The 25,226-nt window shown below is 32.6% G+C and overlaps 3 protein-coding genes across 3 annotated transcripts; 2 read left to right on the top strand and 1 right to left on the bottom strand.

Moving 5' to 3' along the window:
- Nucleotides 1-1,915: 1,915 nt before the first annotated feature.
- LOC120213071 (two-component response regulator ARR2-like) lies at nt 1,916-5,032 on the top strand. The gene is made up of 6 exons (XM_039211207.1): nt 1,916-2,090; nt 2,481-2,633; nt 2,735-3,115; nt 3,486-3,562; nt 3,683-4,864; nt 4,961-5,032. The coding sequence occupies exons 1-6, from the start codon at nt 1,916-1,918 to the stop codon at nt 5,030-5,032; spliced, it is 2,040 nt and encodes a 679-aa protein (XP_039067138.1).
- Nucleotides 5,033-5,588: 556 nt separating this feature from the next.
- Nucleotides 5,589-8,187, bottom strand: LOC120213073 (COBRA-like protein 7). Its single transcript, XM_039211208.1, has 2 exons — nt 7,537-8,187; nt 5,589-7,233 (listed from the first exon to the last, which is right to left on the bottom strand). The coding sequence occupies exons 1-2, from the start codon at nt 8,081-8,083 to the stop codon at nt 5,810-5,812; spliced, it is 1,971 nt and encodes a 656-aa protein (XP_039067139.1). The 5' UTR covers nt 8,084-8,187; the 3' UTR covers nt 5,589-5,809.
- Nucleotides 8,188-21,771: 13,584 nt separating this feature from the next.
- Nucleotides 21,772-22,248, top strand: LOC120213362 (proline-rich antigen homolog). The gene has a single exon (XM_039211540.1). It carries the CDS (start codon nt 21,772-21,774, stop codon nt 22,246-22,248), a length of 477 nt encoding a protein of 158 aa, XP_039067471.1.
- The last annotated feature ends 2,978 nt before the right edge of the window (nt 22,249-25,226 follow it).

Here is a 25,226-nt window from a genome sequence, read left to right as displayed (position 1 = left end):
GTAATACAACTTACAAGAAAAATATTCCTTAGTATTTTCTTTCTTAAAAGCATCTCTTCCCCATAAAAAGCTAAAAGAAAAACCCTAAAAAACAATGCACAAAATTATTATTAAAATCATTGAATTATAACACAAAAGGAGAAAATATATCTTAAACCCCATTTGTTGTTGGAAAGATGAAAAGGTCAAAAAGAAGTAAAGCGACAGAGTTTGGAGTTTAGCTGAGGTTATTTTCTTGGGTTAAGAAAACCAAACCAAATGGGGGATGAAACCAAAGTTACTTTTTGACTGTGAAAGACATGAAATACATTCATAGTAAAAGAAAAGTAAAAATAACGATAACAATTCATTAAAATAAAGGTTGAAAACAGGAGGAATGTACGCTTTGCAGTAGCAGTAGCAGTAGCAGCATGCTATGCCTACGCTACTACCATATTTTGTTCACAGCTTTTCTTGCACTGTAAAGCAATAAAGCAAACTACCTCTCATGCATACCTATATCATATTAATTTAATGTTTTTAATAAGAATCATTATATGTAATATTAGACTAATATAGATATACGTGGTTGACGAGAGAAATGAGGTTATAAAGATGGTTAGGGATTTATGACTTTTGATTTAGACAAAGAGTTATATATAATGAGTATGTTAATGAAATAGAGAATAGATGATTTGAATAAGATAACAACAATGAGAGAGGCTCAAAGAAAAATAGTGTTTCATTGTTTAATTTTGTATGGTGGTTTATATACAAATATTTTGTGTTGATGTTAGACATAAGATGATGATTTGAATAAGATAATGAACAATGAGAGATGCTAAAGATCTCATTGTTTAATTATGCATGATGGTTTAATACGAGCTCTTGGTATTTGTGTCATACCTAAGATGATATTTTGATTAAGATAATGAACAATGAAAGATGCTCGAAGAGAAATAATGTCCCATTGCTTAATTCTGTATGGTGGTTTATATATGAGTTATTGGTGTTGGTGTCAAACTTAAGGTGATGATATGAATAAGATAATGAACAATGAGAGATGCTCAAACATAAATAGTGTCCTATTGTTTAATTATGCACGGTGGTTTATATATAAGTTTTTGGTATTGGTGTCAAATATAAGATGATGAACCGAATAAAATAATGAATAGTGAGAGAGACTCAAAGAGAAATAGTGTCCTATTATTTAATTTTGCATGGTGGTTTATAAACGAGCACTTAGTGTCAGTATCAGATCTAAAGTGAGGATGACTATTTATAGATCGATAGAGTGAACAAACCTGATCATTATATAATAGATGTAGTCGGTAATAGGATTGACATCGATCACTAAAAAGAAAAGTTTGGAAGATTTAAAACTAAAAATTTAAGTAGACGGAGTAGTGTTCACGAAAAGAAAGTTTATGAAGGAGGTACAACAATATCAAATTGATAAATATATAGATTCATTTGTAAGAAAATAGATAAAAGAAGAGGTGAAGTGTGAAAAAGTTACAAATGTGCTGTACTTCGTGTGGAAGTAGATTTGGATGTGTGGAGTTAGTTAATTTCATGTGTGAGCTGGATCCATGCCTATATCACTGACCCACTTTAAAATTAAAATAATTAAATAATAATCCAGAAAACACAGAAATTGAGCTTCAAGGCGAGACAACTTCAATTCAATCTCACAAAAACTTCATATAAATTTTATCTTATAATAAAGCCAAAATCAGCCTCTTCTCCTCAAAATTTTAGCTTTCGACTTTGGGTTCTTTCAGATTCCAACTGGGTATCAGTCAAAGTATCATTCTTTATTATCCTTCTTTAATGCTTAGTTCAAGTCCAAGGATGTGAAAGTCAGTATCTTTATGCAAAAAAAGTTGTCTGTTTATCTTTGCTTTCTTGGTTTTGAGTCAGTTTTTTCTTATAGATGAAATTTAGTTGTGGGAGAGGAGCCATGTCAATTACTAGCTCAAGTGCTGCTTGGAAACCAACAGATGTTGTTGCTGATCAGTTCCCTGCTGGTTTGCGTGTTCTTGTTGTTGATGATGATCCCACTTGTCTAATGATCCTGGAAAAGATGCTAAGAACATGCCTTTATGAAGGTACTTTTACACAAAATCTTTATATTTCTTTATTGGGTTTTCTTAGTTTTAGGTTTTGATTACGAATTTGTGTCTTCAAGACACTGATTCTTGTTTTAGTTTTATCATGGCATCTATGATGGGGTTTTTCTTTTTCTTGCTTATGTTGATTTTGTTTGCGGGTCATAGTGGAAAAACAGGAAAAACAATGATCTTTGCTTTGTTAGATTTGGGAGCAGTTAGGGTTTATAACTTTGATCTTAGATTTAGCTTTAAAGGCCTGATTTGTTTTGTGTCTGTGCATCTGTAATTTGGGGATTTGTTTTTCCCCTTCCTTGTGGATGCTTCAGAGGTTGATGTTCTTTGTTATTTTGATGGATGATTGGTTGATTTGTGTTTTGTTTTTAACAGTTACCAAATGCAATCGAGCAGAGACTGCATTGTCGATACTCCGAGAGAACAAAAATGGGTTCGATATCGTTATCAGTGACGTTCACATGCCAGACATGGATGGATTTAAGCTGCTTGAGCATATTGGTTTGGAGATGGACCTCCCTGTAATCAGTAAGCATTATATCATCTAGAATTCTTAATTACCATGAGTTTGACAATTTCATGGGGTTCTGTGGGTACTTTTCGGCCTAATTTGACTTGTATTTCTGCAGTGATGTCGGCAGATGATGGGAAACATGTTGTTATGAAGGGTGTTACGCATGGTGCTTGTGATTACCTAATCAAGCCAGTTCGTATTGAGGCACTGAAGAACATATGGCAGCACGTTGTTCGGAAGAGGAAGAATGAGTGGAAGGACTTTGAGCAATCAGGAAGTGTAGAAGAAGGGGATAGGCAGCCGAAACAATCTGAAGATGCAGATTACTCGTCTTCAGCTAATGAAGGGAACTGGAGAGGCTCAAAAAAGAGAAAAGATGATGAAGAGGAAACCGATGAGAGGGATGATACTTCCACGCTGAAAAAGCCAAGGGTTGTGTGGTCTGTTGAGCTCCATCAGCAATTTGTTGCAGCAGTTAATCAACTAGGCATTGACAGTATGAATCTTTTACCCAGTTCTTCCAATTTGCTGATGTTCGGTCGCTGAAAAATATCTTTTATCATAATTTTATATGAATTTTAGAAATAGTCAGTATGCATTAGTCTAAGTAGATCTTCAATAATCCATTCCTTTTTTTGTCAACTGATTTGTTGTTCGTATAAGCTCATGCTTTGGGATCGAATTGTATCAGTCTATTGCCAAATGAATTAAATATTAATCATTTAGTATTCTTCCTTTCATTTCATTTACTGTTGAAATGCTCCAATAAACTTGAATTGACCAACTACATGCCTGTTGGTTTTTGGTGTTCGTCTTCTTGTATCGTTTCTCTCTTATTAAAGTTTCTGTTTGAATTTCTTTTACAGAGGCTGTCCCGAAGAAAATTTTGGAGTTGATGAATGTTCCAGGCCTTACCAGAGAAAATGTCGCCAGTCACCTTCAGGTCTGTATGTGGTCACTGAATACACAATCTTTTCACTATCCTGCATTTGCTTCTAATAATTTGTTCTCTGAATATATTTGATCCTTGGATGATAATAACTATGTTATCATGCATGATCAGAAATACCGCTTGTATCTTAGACGGCTGAGCGGAGTATCACAGCACCAGAGTAATTTGAATCCTCCTTTTATCAGCCCCCAAGACTCAACTTTTGGGCCGCTCTCTTCTCTCAATGGACTTGACCTTCAAGCTCTTGCTGCCACCGGTCAACTTCCTACGCAAAGTTTTGCCAGACTCCAAGCAGCGGGGCTTGGTCGGCCGACTGCTAAATCCAGCATACCTATGACCCTTGTTGACCAAAGAAACATCTTTAGCTTCGAAAATCCGAAGTTAAGATTCGGAGAAGGACAGCAACAGCAACAACATATGAATAATAAGCAGCAAATAAATTTACTTAATGGAATTCCTACAAATATGGAGCCAAGGCAGCTTGCCAGCTTGCAGCACGGTGGACAATCAATCGGAAACATGAATATGCAAGTCGCTTCCCATGGTGCGCAAAATAACCAAAATAATTCTTTATTGATGCAAATGGGGCAGCCACAGTCAAGAGGGCAGATACTCGGTGATACCACTGTTAGTCACTCTCCCAGGCGTCCCTCATCCATGGGACAGCCTATATTGTCCAATGGAATGGCCGCTAATGTCGCTTCAAGAAACGGGATTCCTGAAACTATTGGAGCCACTAGTTACAATCCGGTTTCACAGGCCACTTCAACGTTGAATTTCCCAATGAATCACGCTTCTGAGCTACCTGGTAATAGTTTCCCACTCGGAAGTACCCCTGGGATTTCTAGTTTTTCATCAAAAGGGACTTTTCAGGAAGATGTTAGCTCGGAAATTAAAGGATCCGGAGGATTCATGCCCAGTTACGTTAAATTTAATGATTTGAGTCAACATAAACCCCAAAATTGGGAGCTGCAGAATGTTGGCATGACTTTCAACTTCCCTCAACATTCAAGCTCTCTTCAAAGCAACCTTATGCAATCTGTTTTAGTTCAACAAGGATCTTCTGGCCAAATGAACGGACATAACAGGAGTTCAGCCGTTGTAAGCAGGGCAATGTTCTCGGCAGGAGATATTAAGGAGCACGGGAATGCACAAAACGTTAACCAACATCTCAACAACCTTGTTGACAATATAATAAGGGTCAAATCTGAGGGAGTTTTCGATACCAGCCCTGGCAATCTATTCCCTGTCCATTTCGGACAAGAAGATCTCATGGGTGCTCTTCTCAAACAGGTTTGATTTTTCTCTTTATCTTTATTATACATGTTTAAGACGGTACCCACTTTCATGAATCAGTGAGTATATATATGTTCACTTATTTTTTGGCAGCAAGACAGCATTGCACCTACTGAAAACGAGTTTGATTTCGACGGGTATTCGAAGGATAATATTCCGGTGTAGGGGGGTTCTTCCATACTACAGTTCTCTTGGTGGTTGCAATTTCCGATGTACATATTCGATGTAACTGAAAAATCTCTTCAGCAGGAACTCGAGTTAGTTGTTTCTTTCGAAGATTTGCTTAGTTTCTGCTCAGTTTGTTTTGAACCGACCAGGATCAGATGATTGCTATTGCAGGGATTAGTTTAGTGTTGGAAGATAATTGGTGAAGTGTGTAAAATACTTTGGTGCATGAAATGCAAAGGTGTTCATGCGAAATTTTGATTGTTTTGGGTAGCGAAGATGGACTAATTTTGTCCACCATGTGGAGCCATTGTTCCTTTAGACATCAGCAGCAGGCTATGGGGTACTTTAATAACGGATCAAGTTTGCTCCTTTTTTTCCTTTTATTAATGATATGATGTTTCTGATGTATTATTATATACAGATTCAGCTGGTATTAATAATTGATTTCAAGGACACTACAATTTATTTTCAATCATTTTATCCCTTCACTGTAAATCCTGTCTCTCAGACTTTTTGTTCAATTTAGTCCTTAAAAATTTTAGAGAAAAATCAAGGAAAATAAATGTAGTTTACATTCTCGTATGATCATGGATCATTACATATGTTTGTAAGTTTTCAGAATTACGTGGAGACTACATGGTGATAAACCTGAGGCAGCAACCTATTGTACTCCAAATTCCAGTTTCGGTACCTTCAGCAATGTAATGATCGAACCGCTCAAAAGAATTAACGAATCAGCTATCGATACATGATCAAAAGACCGGCTCATTCCAGCTATTGATGCACCATTATCAACACAAGAACTGCCACCAAGATTGAGAGTACTGTAGTGGAGCCCTTTCCGTTACTATCGTTTGTCGGTAATACCAAGGGAAGAGCACATTCCTCGCCGTTGAAGAAAACTTTAGAGGGGAACCCGTCACCAGCAGCCACGTTAATGCCGGGGATATTTTTCTTGGTGAAGGAGATCACAGTTTGTTGTTTCCCAGGCACTCTTGGATCTTTCTCTGGGTTGGTTCCATCAGTTTCTCCCACAATATAGTTTAATCCGGGAAGACCTTGCATGAGAATAGTATTGTTAACCCCACTCAAGTCCAAGGCAGTTCCGTTGAAGGAATACATCTTTTCAAACCCTAAGGCGGCTTTATCCATTTGTACTGCAGCAAACCAATCGGGGAATGCGGTTTCATCCCAGTTGAATATTGTGATACGAGCACTCCATCCACGAGAGTAGTCGGTAAGAACATGCCAGTTTATGCTGACCCCACAATTGTCACCACATGGCATTGGATTTGGCACTGTTCGGTGTTTAAGATCAGCCCAAGCTCGAGCCATGGTAGTTCGGTTCTCAAATGGAACGAGAAGTGCCTCGGGAGGAAGAAGGACCGCTTGAGCATTAGTGCTACAAGTGCGAGCTGTGTTGCTTGGGCACCCACATGCACAAGTTCTGCACGGGACAACTGAATCATTGTAGTAGGAAGAAAAAGACACACAACACTTGGGGCTTGCACCCTTTGGCTGTGTAATATTGCAAACCACCTGCCAGCTAGCAACTGCAGTCTTGTTTGAGGGCAAGCCACTTGGGTCCGGGAACTGGCTAGGGCTGACACGCACCGGAGGGCCACATTTGTAGTCAGGGTTCAATGTACCGTTGATCTTCCAATTCTGAGGAGGAGAAAGCTCGGAACGGTTGAGGTCTGGTGGCATCTTAAAGACCTGCATCTGGAATACTGAACTTGACTTGCTAGGGTCCATCGATGGAGGCAAGATAGTACCATTTCGGCAACATTTGGGGACCAACCCAAGGGTTGTATCATTGGCCTTTGTTGGAAGCAGATCGATAATCGTCGGCCGCCTCTCACAATTCAACACATTGCCAAAGTCTAGCTCTCTGTAGTATTGTCCTTGCGGGCCAAATATGCAGTCAGTCGAATCAACAACATAAGGATAAGCCCCTTTCATGGTATATATAAACTCATCCCTCATCCAATCAAAGCTCAACTTCCAGTTATCAAGACGGCCGAGGGGATTATGGTTCGATATTGTAACCTGCGACCAATAGTTTGAGTCATACGTTCTGGTCACATCATACATAATCGTAAGATCGCCACTTTGCCGAGGCAGAAACTCCTCATCTAAGGTAACATTCGATTTGAATTTTGGGTCTTTGGTGCAGCAAACTTGCATCTCGTTTCTACCTGCGACAACCACCGCCGGCAAAAACATACACCATCAATATCTGAAATGCATATTCACAACTAAATTGATGCTCAAAACTATGATTAAAAACAGCACTAATTAGCAGCATATAAATTTGAAACATGATCAAAGGGCTTTTCTTTTACTCTCTCGTCATATTTGACTAACAATTTAACAGTTAAATAGCTATAAACATTGAGACGGTTGTGTAACAAAATCTTAGACTAAGAAACAGACAGATCCCATAGCTTTAGTCCAAAATCAAACAAAGATAAATAAATAAACTTTACCCTTTCTTTTACCTTGCATAGAAGCCTTGGGACAAATAAACCCATCGTTAGCAAGCTGAATGCTTTTCGGCAATGGTACACCGGGAGCCGCCACGCCGAACTGAGTCCCAACAAGCTTAACTTGAACTTGCATCTGAGTCAAATCCCCCGCCGTTTCAATAGCCGTTTTGAGATCACTCATCGGAAACCCGGCGAAAACGGTGCCGTTCCCAACATTTGCAGGCAAACTCGTCCCGTCAGCCAAAACAGCATCCGAAGCCGAAACCAAAAACTCGTCGTTTTGAAACCCCACGAAAACTCTCCACGATTTAAGCTCCTCGTCGCCGTTATTCAGCACCGTTAATACCGACTCGAACCTGTAAGGCTGGTGGGTCGGGTCGTTGGGTTTTAGCTTGGTACCGGAACTGTAAGCGTAAGACAAGAATATACCGTTGCAAGAATCGGAGGAGGGAGATGGAGCCCCGACGACGTCGGTTTGGGACAAGGAGAAGTTCAAAAGGGAGAGAAGGAGCGAAAGCTTGAAGACGAAGTAGGGATTGTGGTTCGCATTGGAAGCCATTGATTTGTAACTTGGTTCCCAATTATATGCGCTGAAAGAAAAATTGGAATGAAATAATATGTAGAGAAATGAAACGCGTGGGACGAAGATTTGGAGAGGAGACAGCTAGCTCAGTAAACGATGGAATTTGAAAGAATCGTCTCTTTGATTTTCTCAAACCAAAATTTATTTTAGAGCCGACGACGCTGCTTCGTTAGGTTGTTTTCCTTCGGTTAAATTCTTTTGAAGGTACTTATACTATATGTTTTTGATGCTTTAGTACTACTATTATAATTTATGGTAAACTCTTTATTTGGTCATCCACATATTCTTGTGTTTCTGGTTTGGTCACCTAATTTTATTTCTTCAAAAGCATATCTATTATTACATTTTAGTTTGACCACCTGCCATTAGATTTGATCATTGATTTAACGAAAATTGTGATATAGCATGTTATAATAATAGTTTTAGTCCTCAAAATTTACATATTGTATCAAATTATCATAACTTTTTTTTAAAAAAAATAATAATAATAATCCCCAAATTTAAAAATCAAATCAATTGGTTCTTCTTTTAATTTTGAATAATTTATTAACACATTTTAAGGGTTTGTGTTTACTTTTAAAACTATAAAAGCTTAAGCATTTATTTTGTGAATGTCTTTGTTTTCTTCAAAAGGGTCGATCATCTTTTTCAATTAACCTCATCGTTGCTTCGTGTTACCAATTTCACCGTCCTTCGTAAATTGCGACTTGAACGTTAACCTCGCTCCTTAATAGTTTGACTTTCGTCGTTGGAAACTCTCGACGTTTCAGCAAGCTTCTCTCTCCCTAAACCTTTTAACTCTCAAATAGAAATCAACAACCACCTTCACCAAACTCTGTCTTATCACCACTCCAAACTGCACCCTAAACAGATCCGAGCCATGCCCCCTCTATGGTGCCAAGCCCCTTGTACCTTGTGTCTTTTCTTTAAGCGACTTGTACCCCAACAATCCCTCACTGCATGTTTGGCTTCATTTGAATATGTACACACACCCTCTAATTGAATCTAAGCTCTCACATAGTGTAGTTATCAATCAGACCCTAAATCACCTTTGAAACCCTAAACCATCACACCCAAAAACCTTTGAATCCCAAAGCAATATTGAAGACTACAATTGAAACGTCAAAATTGTGGGGAGGGTAAAAAATAGAATGTGAGGGCTTTTTATGATTAAAATTATTATCGTATTATGTTACATCATTATTTTTGTTAAGTTAACAATTAAATCTAATTGTGAATGACCAAAATAGAAGCGAAAAATTTGGTGTGATTCTAAAAATTATATAATTAAGTAAATAAAATAGAAACATTAGAATAAATGGATGCCTAAAAAAATAATTTATCTTATAATTGATTTTTTTATTTAAATATTTATTTCCAGTGTTATGACCAACTTTTTTTTTTCATTTAATCCGTCAAATAAATACAAGTGTCTTCCTTTTTCCACATCTGTTAACTTCTTTTTTTTTTTTTGCGTCTTTCTTACTTGAAAAGTAGTGCTGATCGTTAATATTAATGGTCTAATTAAAATTAAAATCTTATTTTAAAAAAATTAAAATGAAACGTCTATCCTTGGCAAGTAGAATTAAAATGCGTGCGAAAGGTATATGAAGTTGCCGTTGTAATGATGGCATTTTGAATTTCATTGGGTACCGTGTGAGAAAGGGATAGGCTGCTTGCACCCGTTGTTTTAAAGGGCTCCACTTTTATATATTAATCAAACCGAAAGTATTGAGATATTAAAATTATTTATTTATTTAAATAAAGAATTTACACTTACTTTATACTATATAAAAACTTCAACTTAAAACTTCATGATGTCTCAATCTTATTGCCTATGAAAGATTATAATTTTTTAGGATAAATTACACGTTTAATATCTAAATTATTACTTTTATTTTGTTTTAGTATCTGAATTTTATTTTTCTTTCAAAATCATACATAACATTTAGTTTAAATTTGAAATTATCTATATATATTTCCCCACTCTCCATCTCGCTTTATTAACATTTAGTTTAGTTTATTGAAGAAAGAAATAGAACGTTTGCAAGGGTCCAAATTAATGCAAGAGAGTGTTGCATAACCTCCGCCTGTTGTTGCGCCCACGTCTTCATCTGTAACTTAGCCCAAAGCTAACCATTCAATATAAAAGGCTTAATGCATTAATTGCTACTTAAACTTACTTTTAGAATTCAAATTGACACTTCAACTATCAAATTAGTTTTTATATTTTTTAAATATAATTTGATATTTTATTCATATAGAAAAGAAAAAAAATGAAAAGGAAGGGTTTATCTAGTTTTTTTCTTTTTTTTCTTTGGCCGCCATTAATTTCTCTTCTTTTTTTATCTTTAAGATCTACATCGATATCAATCTTCGTAATGATCATCGATTGTCAGCATTCATTATATTCTCTTTATTCTATTAAATTGTATATTTTTTTATTGTTTTTAAATTTTTAATAATCTTGCATTTATGGTACTTTTTCCCAGGCGTTTATGACACGATTTTTGTCGTTTGATCTTTTTGTTTGTTTATCTCTTTTTATAGTTACATTTGACATCGTCACGATTGATCGAGATGATGTTTATTTGTTATCATGCTGATCGTTCTTGCTTTGGACACTCAAATTGAATTTGGATACACGATATGCGTTCATGGATAATTTTTTACGTTGCTTCGACTCTGATTTATGAATTTTTAGTGGCATTTCAATAGTTTGATTCCTTTTCGTCGTTCGTTTGTTGATATGGACATATCTATTCGTATATATCTTTTGTTCAAGTTTATTTGATTATATTTTTTAACATTTTCATTGTATGATCCTTGTGTGACCTTAAGTGACTAGTTTTCTTTTATAAATGATTTCATGAAAATATCCTTATTATGTATTTAATTTACGGTTATGGTTTTAATTTTTATTATAATTTAAACATTTTTAATTTTTAATAAAAAGAAAATAACCTCAGTGACAAAAAATGCCTTATAATATACGATTTTAACCAACTTTTTTGGATTTGCCAAAATGACCAACTAAATCGCAATGCGATCGATAATTTGCAACGCGATCTCCGGTATCGCAATCAGTTTCCAGATTCGCAACGCGAACCACGACCACGACCCGACCCGACCCAGACGGACGGCGGCGGCGGCGCGCGAGAGTCCCCCTTGTTCTCTATCACTCAACAAGGAAGTGAGAAAGTCAAGCCTTAAATACCATTCCCAATAGTGTTTCCAATACTATGTGGGATTTGGCATTACCAACACTTGTTTCCAATACAATGTGATTATTCAGGAAACAATTAACAATCATGCACCTTAAAACAACTGAATCAACAACCAATTGCATTAGTATTATACGATTAAATATGTCATAATTAAATGTCAATCTACAATCAATCGCGATTATTGCAATTTTAAGCAAAACATTCAAAAATAATATCACTATTTAAGGCTCAATCCCACATAGTATTGAGAACAAGTGTTGGTAATGCTCAATCTCACATAGTATTGGAAACACTATTGAGAATGGTATTTAAGGCTTGACTTTCCCACTTCCTTGTTGAGTGATAGAGAACAAGGGGTACTCTCGCGCGCCGCCGCCGTCGCTGTCCGTCTCGGGTCGAGTCGTGGTCGTGGTCGTGGTAATACGTGTCTTCGACACGTCCGCGCTAATACTATCTTTTTAGAGAAAATTCTTAAGAAACAAATGCAATACCACCAGTCGTTGCGATTTTGGACTATCGAAATGCGATAGTCGACTATCGCATTGCGATTTACATATTCGCATTGCGATAGTCGACTATCGCATTGCGATTTACATATTCGCATTGCGATAGTCCAAGTTCGGATTGCGATAATCCAAGTTCGCATTGCGATAGTCCAAGTTCGCGTAGCGAATATGGAAACTGATTTGCGATACCGGAGATCGCGTTGCGAATTATCGATTACATTACGATTTAGTTGGTCATTTTCGTAAATCCAAAAAAAAGTTGGTTAAAATCATATATTATAAGGTATTTTTAGTCACTGAGGTTATTTTCTCTTTAATAAAACAAGCCGTTTCTAAAAAAAATATCTAATTTGATATTAGACTTGAATTATATATATATACTACTTAACTTTATTATTATTAGCCAATGTGTTAAAAAACATGACAGAAATCAAATTTACGTGTGAATTCGAAAAAAGTATAAATATCAATCTAAACCACCCAAGAGAGTTCAGAAAACCCGAGACAAAAAAAAATATAAGTATTAATTTTAATATTAAAATTAAGTTTACATATTAAATACTATATTAGCCCTAATAAAAATTTATTATATAAATGTATATCCGTAGATATTTTTTTTATTTTAATTGTATTTTATTCTAACTCCATCCTTGTATACTATTTTTAAGGCTCATATAAGGAAATTGGAAGCATGGGAGAAGAAGGGAGGTTATTAGCCCATTAAATGTAGTTTGATTTTGAACCCATTAGCACTTACATGGACTCATTATTTTCCCAACTCAAACCCATTTTTAGCATTTGTGAGATGGGCTTTTCACTTCCCATCTGGCTTTGTTAATTATCATTTTTATCCTCTTTACTTTATTAAAGTTAAAAAACTATCATCTCTTAATTTGACATGTAATTGGATCATTTTACCTTATAATATTATTAGTAGGGGTGTTAATTGAGTAGGGTAGTTGATGAGTAGTTTGAGTTCAACTCGATCAAAATTCGACTAATATATAACTCGTATCGACTCGATTTGAATTCGAGTTCGACTCGATACCTTAACGAGTAAATCAAAGTCTAACTCGACTCGATAAGTTCATGAACAAATTATTAATTATTTAATATTTTTGGGATTTTTATTGTCTTATTTTTAGGATTGATTATGTTTTGATATAACAATTTATAGCAAAATGTTTTTGGACTTGAATTGAATTTATTCAAAGTTTTCAAAAATAATTCAAAGTCCATTTAATTTGGAATTGAGCAAAAAATGTTTTTTCTGGACAATAAGTACTAATACTGGTCTTACAGTATCGATACCTCATGAACAATATCGATATTGTTCCTATGGTACCGATTCCAAAGGTAAGGGAAGTATTTATACTAACTAGGTAAAATCGATACTACCAGCATTGCTCAAATTTCAGATTGTAAAAAGGGTATCGATACCCAAAAGGGTACCGATACTACTCTACATAGTAGTATCGATACTATCAGGCCCAACGGCTAGTTTTATTTAAAAATAACAAATGTAGTACTGATACTCCCTATAGGAGTACCATTACCCTCTGTACTGGGCAGCTTTATTTTGCAGAGAAAAACATCCCCAATGGCTCCAAATCACTCCCAACGGCTAGAAATGGCCACAATCTTATTCCAACATATAAATACAAGTTCAAGACACATGAAGAATGGTTAGAACACCTATCCAAGCAATCAAACACAAGAGAATATCTTTTCACTCTTTATTCCTATTATCTTGTAAATATTTTGTTTTTGTGAGCTTTAATTTTGTAAACACATTTCTTTTTAGAGGTTTCTTTGTTTACATCTTTTTTTTGTAAAGGTCTTTTTTTTCTAGCTGAGCATGTTAAAAGCTAGAGAGTTTTGTAAAGATTATCTCTTTGTCATTGAAAAAGAAAGAACAAATTAGTGAATTTGTTAGAAAATCCTTAGTGAGGAGCTAAGGTAGTGGAGGTAGACTTAGTTGAGAAGTAGAACCACTATAAATGGCAGTGTCTATCGTCTATCTTTTCTTTCTCCTTACTCCCTAAACAATTCTTGCAAATTCACCCCTTGTGCATATTTAGATTGATCAAATTGAGCTTCGAAAATCTCAACATTATGTATTGTTACTTTCTTTATATTATGTTAGTTTAGTGTATTTGTGGATTGTTATTTTTGAATTGCTTCACACACTATTTTGATCATTTATTTGAATGTGTTAATTTATATTTATATTAGGCTCTATATAATATTACTAAATTTTACATGTCTTTTAGAAAAGCAAGACAGAAATTATAGCGAACTTAACAAGTTTTATTAACGAGCATTGTTCAACTCAATGATGGACTCGCTTGATAAATATCTCAAATTATTAAGGACTAAAATTGATAATAATACTAGTTGTTGTCCCTAAAATAACGATGTACTTTCATTTTCATTTTTTGAAATTATTAGTTATACCATCAAAGTCATATGGAAATATAATTAATGATAAATCTATATATGGATTAAATATTTAAAACCTTTTCAAAACTAGATCATTGCTTCAATGACAATAATTCATCCATTCAGAACTACAAAATCATAAAAGTAGAAAGACCATCACATCAAATTAAAGTAAAAAATAAAAAATCCCAAACATTAACACAATAAAACCATAATTACATATTGGAATCTTGATTTTAAATGATTATTGTTTTGCACAAACTATTGTGACAGCTGAGAGACTTGCTTTGACAAAGATATTCAGTTGTGAGCAAAAGCAGCTGATGAATGTGCTGCATTTTTTGTTCTTTTACATTCAAACTATTACGTGTTAATTGAGCGAAAATGACAAACAGAATCTGAAAACTCAAAACTATTGTATGGTTTTATGCAAACGATAGGTTTGAATAAAAATATTCAGCTCTCATTTTAGTGCCACGCGTGATCTAAAGTTTGAGTTTAGGGTTGCAGTGTTTAAACAATTAGGATCTATAATATAGATTTTAGATTTTAAAATTTAAAATTTAGGATTAAAACAGGTAATTTTGATACGGTTTGTGTTTCAAATAATAACCCTTATTTAATTCTAATGTATATATTCTATATTATTAAGTTCACAACTTTTTTAAAAATTAATGTAATCATATTGTATATTATTTATTTTTAATCAATTTAATTTCATTTTATAATTGCTTTTAAACTCATGAAAATCTAATGGTAACCTAAAATTTTCTAAAATAATTATTATTTAAACAAAATAATCACAAATATTATCATTTTAGAAGTCTCGAAAATTTTAAAATCATCCATCCAAATACATCCTAATAGGTTTTCTCAAAATTTTGAGACATAATATTGTAAATTTAATGGGCTTATATTTAGATATTTACTTTTTAATGAATATAGAAATCGTTAGGTTTTTTTTTTTTTGGTGGAGTACAAAAGGGATTTAGCCTAGGCTGCTGCACTTTCTTTTGATGTATTCTGTCAGCAATATCTCCGGGGGTCTGGAGAATTCTTGTGCTCCGCTGCTGAGTGAGCAGACATTTAGCGAGAGTATCAGTTACTCTATTGCTTCTTCTTGCTACATGCTTGAATTCCAAAGAAAAATTCTAAAACTGCAATAAAAGTTTACAATTATAAGGGTAAACTAAAAATATAATTAGGACATTTCCTATAACCATAGATACAATAAATTAGCAACTTAAAATCATTTAAGGATCATACAAGAAAAAAGTAAAAAAAAAAAAAATCCCAAAACTCGAACAAAATATAGATACGACCATATTTGACTGCATTAACAAATAAGGGATCAAACTACTAAAAAACATCGATAATGGTAAATTAGAGTTGAAAGTTGTGAGAAAATTATCTTCAAACGCAAAAAACGTATCTAAATCCAATCTGAGGGTCTAAAACAATTAGGATTAGCAGGATAACAAATAAAATCGTCTTGATTAGTTGAGGCAATATCAAATTCGACCTTAAGAAAATTAAACAAAAAAGAAGGATCAAGTGACCGATAAAGAAGATAAAAATGTGCTTAAAAACAAAGAAAAATGTATCATAAAAGCAAATGAAAACGTGTCATAAAGACAAAATTATTAAAAATTAAAAATAAATAAATAAAAATACGATATAATAAATAAATAAATAATAATTAATATCAACAGTCAACGATGAATACTAAAATTAACATCGATGCTAGTCGACAAAACTAAAGAAAAGAAGGCAAGCACCGCTTAAAAATAAAACTTTGGTGAAAACCTAGGAAAAAAAAATGTGTTTTGACCTTTTGAATATGTGTATTACAATGAGATATCTTTATTCTACGTGATCTAAAAGAATGTTAATCCAAAAAAAATAACTTGTTAAGGTGATATTTTAATTTAAAAAGCCTATTATTTCTGTTATTTTACCCAAATAATCCATTGCTGGATAAAAAATTAGGGAAAGCAGCTATTAGGAGAAAAAATTGCAATTTATGTCTATTGTTACAGTAGAGGATGAACTGTCATTTTAACATGACGAATTTTAAAAAAATTATGATTTAAAAGAATTTGTCGTTTCGGAAAAAACATGTTCCCTGAAAATTTTCAGTAGAATTCGTCTTTACTGGAATGTCGAATGCTTTCATATATAATTTTTTAAACTTGTCATCCTAAAATGACGAGTTCATCTTTCAAAATAACACAATTGTCTTGCATTGTATTTTTTTTTTCTTCTATACTACATTTTTCTTATTTTTTTCTCCATGTACTATTTTTTAAAAATACCATATTATTTCATAGCATCAATTCGAATAATCACATATTCCTATCATTCGAAAACTTGGGAGTTGGCAGTGCATGTGGAGGGGGATAAAGAATAAAGCAGAGTTGAAAATGAAAGACAGACCAGAAGCATGCAATAAACATAGGGCAACGTAGACAGCCAACCTAACTCAACACTTTGTGTCAGGTTTCATAGGTTTGGAACTTAGGATCATTGTATATACAACCCATGCACTATGATAAGATAATATTGTACAAAATCATCATCTTCTTCTTCTTTGTGGACATGGACACTTGACACTTCACCTCCTTTTCACTGAATGAAGTTACAGTTTCACATCATTTTTAACGAGTATGATTCGAGTAAAATTTTATTAAATTTAATGAGTAACGAAACAAGTTTAACAATTTTAAAGTTAAATATTATTCGAATAATTTTCGAACCGAATCAAGTATTATTCAACTTAATGACACATGATTGATTTACTCGATAAACGTCCCTAAATAAAACTAAGTAGCACAATTTCATATAACCATGGTAAAGCCTAAATTAATAGTTACATAATAAGTAATCATTATTTGCAAAGATTAAAGTTGATTTGACGAATGGAGCAGGAAGACAAAAAAAAACAAGGGTCCGGGAATCTTTTAAGACAAATTGCACATTACAATTAAAATTAGGGTAAAGTATAGTAATGGTCACTGAATATTTTTGAAGCTTGCATTTAGGTCCCCCAACTTTTAAAACTTGCAATACAGTCCCCAAACATTTATTCTGTTTGCAATATGGTCCCCCAACTTAAACCACCGTTAGAAAATTAGGGTAAATTATATAAACGGTCATTGAACTTTTCAGGCACTTGAATTTAGGTCTCCCAACTTTTAAAACTTACAAAACAATCCTCAATTTCATTCTAAATCCCAATTTCCAAAGTAATTCAATTTCATTCTAAACCCTAAATTCCAAAAATAATTCAATTAAATTATAAACCCCAAATTCTAAAATACTTCAATTTAAGGTTTAGAAAATAAATTTATTAATTATTTCAAATAAACACATATTGATATAATATATAATTTATAAAAATTCATAATATTATTTTACCAGGTCATATTGAACATAGATCCACCTATTTATAATAACATTTCAATATAACGACGTTTCAAAATATTTTAAAAATATATATTATTTTTTACTAAACACGTGACTTTATGGAATTATGAAAGTGGCGTTGTCTTGATGGAATAATTTTTGTCAATGCGTTAAGTGAGTTTGTAAAACATTTGACATAAAAATATAAACACGTGACAAGGTTGGCCTCTTTGATGGCTGCAACTTTTTTTCTTATTTGTCCTCCTGCATTCTTTTGACATCCTTAATTCACATAGGTTATGTATGGAGTAGACCGGGATATTGTGTGGCTTCAGCGGGACTTTGGCATATATATATGCAATCTCTTTGACACTGGACAGGTTTGTATTGTCAACTTGTCACTTCTCTGAACTTGAGGATTTAATTTGATAATTTTCTGTTAAACTCTTAGTGTTTCTATGAAGCTATTTATTGGGGTTATTAGCACTTATAAATAAATTAGGGGGAAGGAAATTGGTATCTCAGACTATACATGACAACTTTGGACTTGTGGTATAATAACACAAATTTTGGATGATTAAGAAGATGCTAATCTCATTGGAACTCATTGAAGATGTTAAATATATTATAGGCTTGGGAATGTTACTGCTTACTGCATATTAAAGAGCCTAATTACTATTCTTTAAATGCCATTGTCTTTATGGAAATGCTTAGGCATAGTTTTGAGTGCAATTAGATATACATGAATTACTTGCCTGAATTGAAGTGAAAATTTGTGTCAGATACCTACCAATTTGTTGACTTATGCTTTCATTGTTTTACGTCTCCTAATTGCTTTGCTTTTATTATATGTTTTGTGATGACATATATGCTAGAGAAGACACACACTATTTGCTGTACATTTATGATTTAATGAGAATCAAATTGCTATAAATACCTATGGAACCTTAACAGTGTGATGCTCCTTTGGTAGAGGTACGAAGCTATGAATCATAATTCATATTATTTTCTACATTCACCATAGTTTGTCATATCATAGTGCTGACCCTTCTTGGAGATGAGAAGCTAAGGGATTTCAATAGTCTTTAATCATAGTTAAATTCATGGAAGTGTTGTGCTCCTTTACATATTCCTCTGGCTTTTGACATTCTATTTTGTTCAAGCTTCAATGCATAATCTACAGCTGAGGCTATGTATTCAAAATGTTTAATGCATGTATAATTTTGTTGATTTCCCCCCTTGAAATTAGCTTCTTGGTCATTGGTTCTCCTATTTTTCAAATAAATTTACATGGATGTATGAATTGAGAACTTTATTGCTTTCCGGTATTTATTTTGACCGTTATCTTACTAGCAAAGGTTTTCCTACTAGCAGGTCTACAAGCGTAGTTCTGATCTATGCATGCAACTATATTTTTCTGTCAAATGTTTTACAAACTCACTTAACGCATTGACAAAAATTATTTCATCAAGACAACGCCACTTTCATAATTCCATAAAGTCACGTGTTTAGTAAAAAATAATATATATTTTTAAAATATTTTGAAACGTCGTTATATTGAAATGTTATTATAAATAGGTGGATCTATGTTCAATATGACCTGGTAAAATAATATTATGAATTTTTATAAATTATATATTATATCAATATGTGTTTATTTGAAATAATTAATAAATTTATTTTCTAAACCTTAAATTGAAGTATTTTAGAATTTGGGGTTTAGAATTTAATTGAATTATTTTGAAATTTAGGGTTTAGAATGAAATTGAATTACTTTGGAAATTGGGGTTTAGAATGAAATTGAGGACTGTTTTGCAAGTTTTAAAAGTTGGGGGACCTAAATTCAAGTGCCTAAAAAGTTCAATGACCGTTTATATAATTTACTCTAATTTTCTAAGGGTGGTTTAAGTTGGGGACCATATTGCAAACGGAATAAATGTTTGGGGACTGTATTGCAAGTTGTAAAAGTTGGGGGACCTAAATGCAAGCTTCAGAAATGTTCAGTGACCATTACTATACTTTACCCTTAAAATTAAATTAATTTAAAAAAAACACTTTGGAAAAGGAAAATAAAATTGAATTATTGTGAATCCAATCGGGCATATGTCTCTTCTCCAGTCTGGATAAGTTCGGCCGAAAGTGTACACAGATTGAGTGATTCATTACACTACACAATGTTTTAATTTATTTATACAAATAATTTTATATCACATTTCACATTACAATATGCAATCATTAATATATTTTATATATTTTTACAGATTTTTACTCTTTCAAAATGTGTTACTCTTTATTTTTTATTTATAAAATTTAGCATTAAAAGCCTTTGAAGTTAGCCTTGGGTTACGTAATTTATTATTATTATTAATTAATCGATTTGATCTCATTACATATGTAATATTTATTATTAGCCTTTTTTAATTTTAACTATTTTAACTTAAATATTTCTAAAAAAATAATGAAAAATGAGAAAAAAATGAAAAATAATGTGGTGAGCATTCAATCGAGTCTAATAAAATTTTAGTTATTCAAATTGAAAAATCCTATTTTATAACTCAATCTTGACTTAAAATTTTTCTAGTCGAGTCGAGTTTTTGATTTTATATTTAAATTTAGTTGTAAATATATATAATAGTATAATAATATATGATTCTAATTTAAATGATTTTTTATAACCATACACAATATATACTTCATATGTGATATGAATATATCATTAAAAGTCGAGGGACTCGACTCAAACTTAAAAATCAACCTATTAATTATTAAATTTTTTGAATTACTATTCAAATTATGTGAGTTATATTTTATAATTCGATTTGAACTTATATTCTTTTCAAATTAAATCAAATTTATAAAAATACAATTCAAAATCATTTCAAATTAAATTATTTTGAGTCAATTTAAATTTTAAAAAATAATTTTTAAAGTTAAATCGAGTTATGATTATGCAGTGTAGTGGGCAGTGGTTAAGATGTTAGTTAGAGAGTAAAAAATAAGGGAAACGCAGCACGTTTAGCTTGCGTATTTCTCACGTCTGCGCTGATTCACCCAATCCGTCATCTCTTCTCCATCTCGGTCCAAGCCCTCCTCTTCTGACTACAAATTCATTGTGGTATGCGTAAATTCAATGAGATATATACATTAATCAAAGATTAAGTAAGATTTTAAATAAATATTAATTATTTCGTAATTATTTAAAAATAATAAATGTTATTAATAAAATAAAATAATATCTTTATAATAAACTTTTTTTAAAAAAAAAACTTGAATTTTGAAACAAAATTACTTCATCAATTTTTTACTACATCCAATTAACTCCAAACACGTCCACCAATAAAGTTTGTAATCCCAAAATTACCCTCATATTTTCAACACATGGACAGAAAAGTCCTCAGTTTCCGCGTAAAATTCGGCGCTCTGTTTGAAGGTTAAAGTAAAAACGTGTCGGTGTACACTTTTAGAATTTCAAGCTCCCCCTTTTATTTTATTTTAGGATAAAGTACACAAATGGTCCTCCAATTATATAATATTACTTTATTGAGTCTTTTAACTATTAAATTTATAAAATTATATCTCAATTATAGACGTTAACTAACTGACTAGGATATAATAAAATCTAATCATAGAATCATTTTAGCTGTATTTTATGAATAGACTAGAATCAAATTTTTTAATGGAAAAAGACGATTTTGAAACATATAATTATGAATAGTCAGATGATCATTTTGTAAGTTTTAATAGTTGAAGAGTAACAAAACAATGCCTTATAGTTAGATGATCATTTTGTAACTTTTAATGGTTAGGAGACTTAACAAAATAATATCCTATATTAGGGGATGAGTTGTGTAGTTTACAATTTGTTTTAACCCAATTACCCAAACTAATTTCTTTTTAAATCAATAACATCCCTTGAATCCATCGTATAAAAATTGATTTCCGTTAACTTCAAACTTCAATCATTAGGCCACTCACTCATTTCCCTTCAACTCACTCACTCAATCTTTCAACTCACCTCCTCCCCTTCGTCTTTCGCAAGAAAACTCATTTGATCCAATCAGGGAATCAAATTTCCCTAGACAAAATGAAAAAATTTCATCCAATTACCTTTGTTTCGACATTGCTGGTGATGTTTTTGAGTTCAGAAGAAACCGGTTCAAGTGACATCAAATGCACCCCTTGCCAGCAACAAAACCCATCGCCGCCTCCACCGTCTCCACCTCCACCAGCTCCTACCTCCAACTACTGCCCACCACCACCATATCCATCCAGCTCTAGCGGTGGTGGCAGTAGCTACTACTACTCTCCTCCACCACCATCTCAATCCGGGGGTGGTAACAACTACAACGCTCCTCCGCCGCCAAGTGGCGTCATCGGTGGCATGTATTACCCTCCACCAACGTACAAAAACTACCCAACGCCGCCACCTCCGAACCCCATTGTGCCTTACTTCCCATTTTATTACCACACACCTCCGCCGCCTTCGGGGTCTGAAAAATTGGTAGCTTGTTGGGTCTCAACTCTTGTTTCCTTGCTGGGTCTGTTCCTTCATTTCTTTTGACATTGAAGAAAGGAAAATGGTGAAAAAATGTGGCAGATCTGGGGAAAATGAAGAAGACAGGCAAAGAAACACATGGTGTAAACTTTCTCTTCTTTTCTTGCTGTAGTTTATTTTCTCATCATTTTCGTTTCATTAATATTTAATGTTAATTGGAAGATTAGTCACTTTTTCCACAATAATTGAGCTTGGATTAGAGGTTTATTTGTGTACAAACGTGTTGGTCCATAAAGTAAGCTGAGTTATGATTGTTTATTAATTAATTAAACATTTTAATGGGGCTTAGGTTCATTGGATTAGCATCGAGATTTACCTGTGATTTGAGTAATAGGGGTTTTGATGGAAACTATATGATTTGACTAAATTATCATAAAACTGTTTGGCATGCCGAGTAAAATTAGACTTCACTCCAAAACTTTTTCTTTTCTTTTCTAATTTTAGTTATTTGAGTAAAAATTTAATTACATAATCGATTTTTAAGTTTACAATGAGTTGAAATGTATAAAATTTTAGTTTGACTCAATAATATCATAAATAATTACAAACAAGTTGTATAAAATCCGAACAACTTAGTTTGACTCAATTCAAAATTTATAAATTCGATTAAATCTAATTAAAAAATAAAATAAAATTTTAGTCACAAAATATAATTCATCAATTTAAATAATTTAATTTTTTTAATTCGACTCTACTCAAATCTATCGAATGCTCATTGGTAGATTGAAAATTATATAATTTGAGAGAGTATATAATTTTGGTTGAAAAATAAATAGATGAATGCATGGTGGGTGCCGCAGCCGAAAGGATAATAGTTGAAAAATTGGGAGTTCTGACATACACCCTATTTATCTGCTAAATAAATAGATGAATGCATGGTGGGTGCCGCAGCCGAAAGGATAATAGTAGAAAAATTGGGAGTTCTGACGTACACCCTATTTATCCGCTCATCTCTCAATGCTGATTACTCGGCACCAATATTGACCACCGAATCCTAATCTTTGGGACATGATCCCATTCTTCGCAAGGTAAGGGTTTTTCATCGCAACTTTTACTTTGCTTTCACAAGAGCCTTTTATGAACGTGGAGAAAAAGCGGGTTGTCCTTTATGTTTAAGGGCTCCCTTACCCTTATTTTTATATGTTTCTTAAAATTAATATCATAAAAAAAGACAAAATAAAAAATAATTAATCATAGCCATAAATACCCGAATTGATATGGCTATAAAAATGATGATCTTATTGTAGGAGGAATTCCAGGGAAAATGAGCTGGATGGCACGTAACATGTTCATCAATCTTACTAAAGTGCATTTTCCATCGAGGATTTATCGAAAAATAAACATGATCAATATTACTAATAAAAGATATATGATAAGATATTTACAGTCGATATCACAATTTAAGTATAATATATATAAACGAACTATAAACATCTATCAATATAAGATAATTAATCTAATAATCAAATGAGATGAATCTATAAAATAATTACCAACTAAGAAGATAATTAATCTAACTTTAAAAAAATGCTAAAAATTAAAAAAAATCAGAAATTTCATAAAAAAGTATTATCAAATAAAAAAATAAAAATTCAGATATGTCAAATAAATAATAAAATAAATTTTAGAAGAATAAAAGAGAGGAAAGAAGTAATAGTGAGAGATGAAATGGGACCTAATAGTGCTTATCCATACTCAAAGGCCCATTATGAATGAAGTGTTTGGAAAAATCAGTATGTGTTGCTTTTCTCTGCACTATTCTCTTTGAAAATCTTTTGTCCTTTTTAGCTCTTGGGAGAGAGGGGGCGATGTATGGGATAGGCTATGTAATTCATTATCAAATAAGGATCTTTGATGCAGTGGTTGATGTGTGTGGATTTAATCCTCGTGTCCACTTGATTTAATTCAATTTATTTTTCTACCTATTTACTTAATGTGCAATTATATTTATTTTTTAACAGTTACGTTACCTTTTCCGTCAAATATCAGCAATTAATGGTTTGATTGAAACACTTAAATAATTAAATGATCTAATTAATAAAATTAGAAAAACTCAATGATCAAATTCAAAAAGAACAATAATTAAGTGGACATGGATATAATTTATCTTTATTTTTATAGAATTCTAACTTGAGTAAAAAAAATTCAAATAAAGTTTGAGTTATAAAATAGTATTCATCAATCTAAACAATTGAATATTTTTTACTCGACTCGATCGAATACTAATCCTATGGACAAATGTAGAAATTTCTACTAAGGGTTTAAACTTAAAAATTTATATTAAAAATTTAGGAAGTGTGAAATTACAAAAAATTAAAGGGTAAAATACAAGATTAATCATTTTCGTTTAAGTTTTGTACAATTTTCTTCACTATATTAAAAAACATAATATTTACTTTCATTATTTTTAATTAAGATGTGATCAATAAGGATTAATTGTAGTTAGACTTTTAATGAATTGCTGACATGACACATGAATTTATAAAATTAAAAAGAGTAAATTACGCAAATATTCACTAATATTTGAGTACATTATATAATAGGTGTTATTGCTGTCGCGAAAAGATAACAAGCTAGCAAGTAGCTTTTTAGAGAGGGAAAAAGGATGTTTGATTATTGGCTCCTACTGGTTTTGCTCCAGGAAGGAGAGAGCAGTGCTTATCTTCGATATTATCAAACATAATCTTCAAATAAATAAATAAACTAAACCGACTATTCAGGTAATATTTTTTTTCTTCCGGTTCTAAGTTTTCACATTAATTAATTTAGATTAACTCGCGTTGCACATTTAATCTTGGTGGGTGAGTCTCTCAACAAGGATTTTCTGCATACACAATTACTCGAACTCAAGATCTTATTTAAACGATATAAGTTGTTTACCACTTCAACCAACCCTTATTGATCTCTCGTTCAGTAGGGAAATCATGGACACTAACCGAAGTAAGATCCTACTTTTATATTAAACTAGAAAATGATGTATAGTA

This window comes from Hibiscus syriacus, unplaced genomic scaffold (assembly GCF_006381635.1).
Source record: "Hibiscus syriacus cultivar Baekdansim isolate YM2019G1 unplaced genomic scaffold, ASM638163v2 tig00110020_pilon, whole genome shotgun sequence".
In the NCBI taxonomy this organism is placed as follows: Eukaryota; Viridiplantae; Streptophyta; class Magnoliopsida; order Malvales; family Malvaceae; genus Hibiscus; species Hibiscus syriacus.
The sequence above is the reverse complement of the archived record's forward strand: the minus strand, read 5'-3'. Positions and strand labels throughout refer to the sequence as shown.

Bases quoted from the DNA above. Each gene is read 5' to 3' on its own strand.
- LOC120213362 (XM_039211540.1), top strand. From the start codon at position 21,772: ATGAAAAAATTTCATCCAATTACCTTTGTTTCGACATTGCTGGTGATG.
- LOC120213071 (XM_039211207.1), top strand. From the start codon at position 1,916: ATGAAATTTAGTTGTGGGAGAGGAGCCATGTCAATTACTAGCTCAAGT. The intron at 2,091-2,480 runs GTACTTTTACAC...TGTTTTTAACAG, and splicing joins AAGAACATGCCTTTATGAAG to TTACCAAATGCAATCGAGCA. The intron at 3,116-3,485 runs GTATGAATCTTT...TTTCTTTTACAG, and splicing joins TAATCAACTAGGCATTGACA to AGGCTGTCCCGAAGAAAATT.
- LOC120213073 (XM_039211208.1), bottom strand. From the start codon at position 8,083: ATGGCTTCCAATGCGAACCACAATCCCTACTTCGTCTTCAAGCTTTCG. The intron at 7,234-7,536 runs GTAAAAGAAAGG...TGGTTGTCGCAG, and splicing joins TCCCAAGGCTTCTATGCAAG to GTAGAAACGAGATGCAAGTT.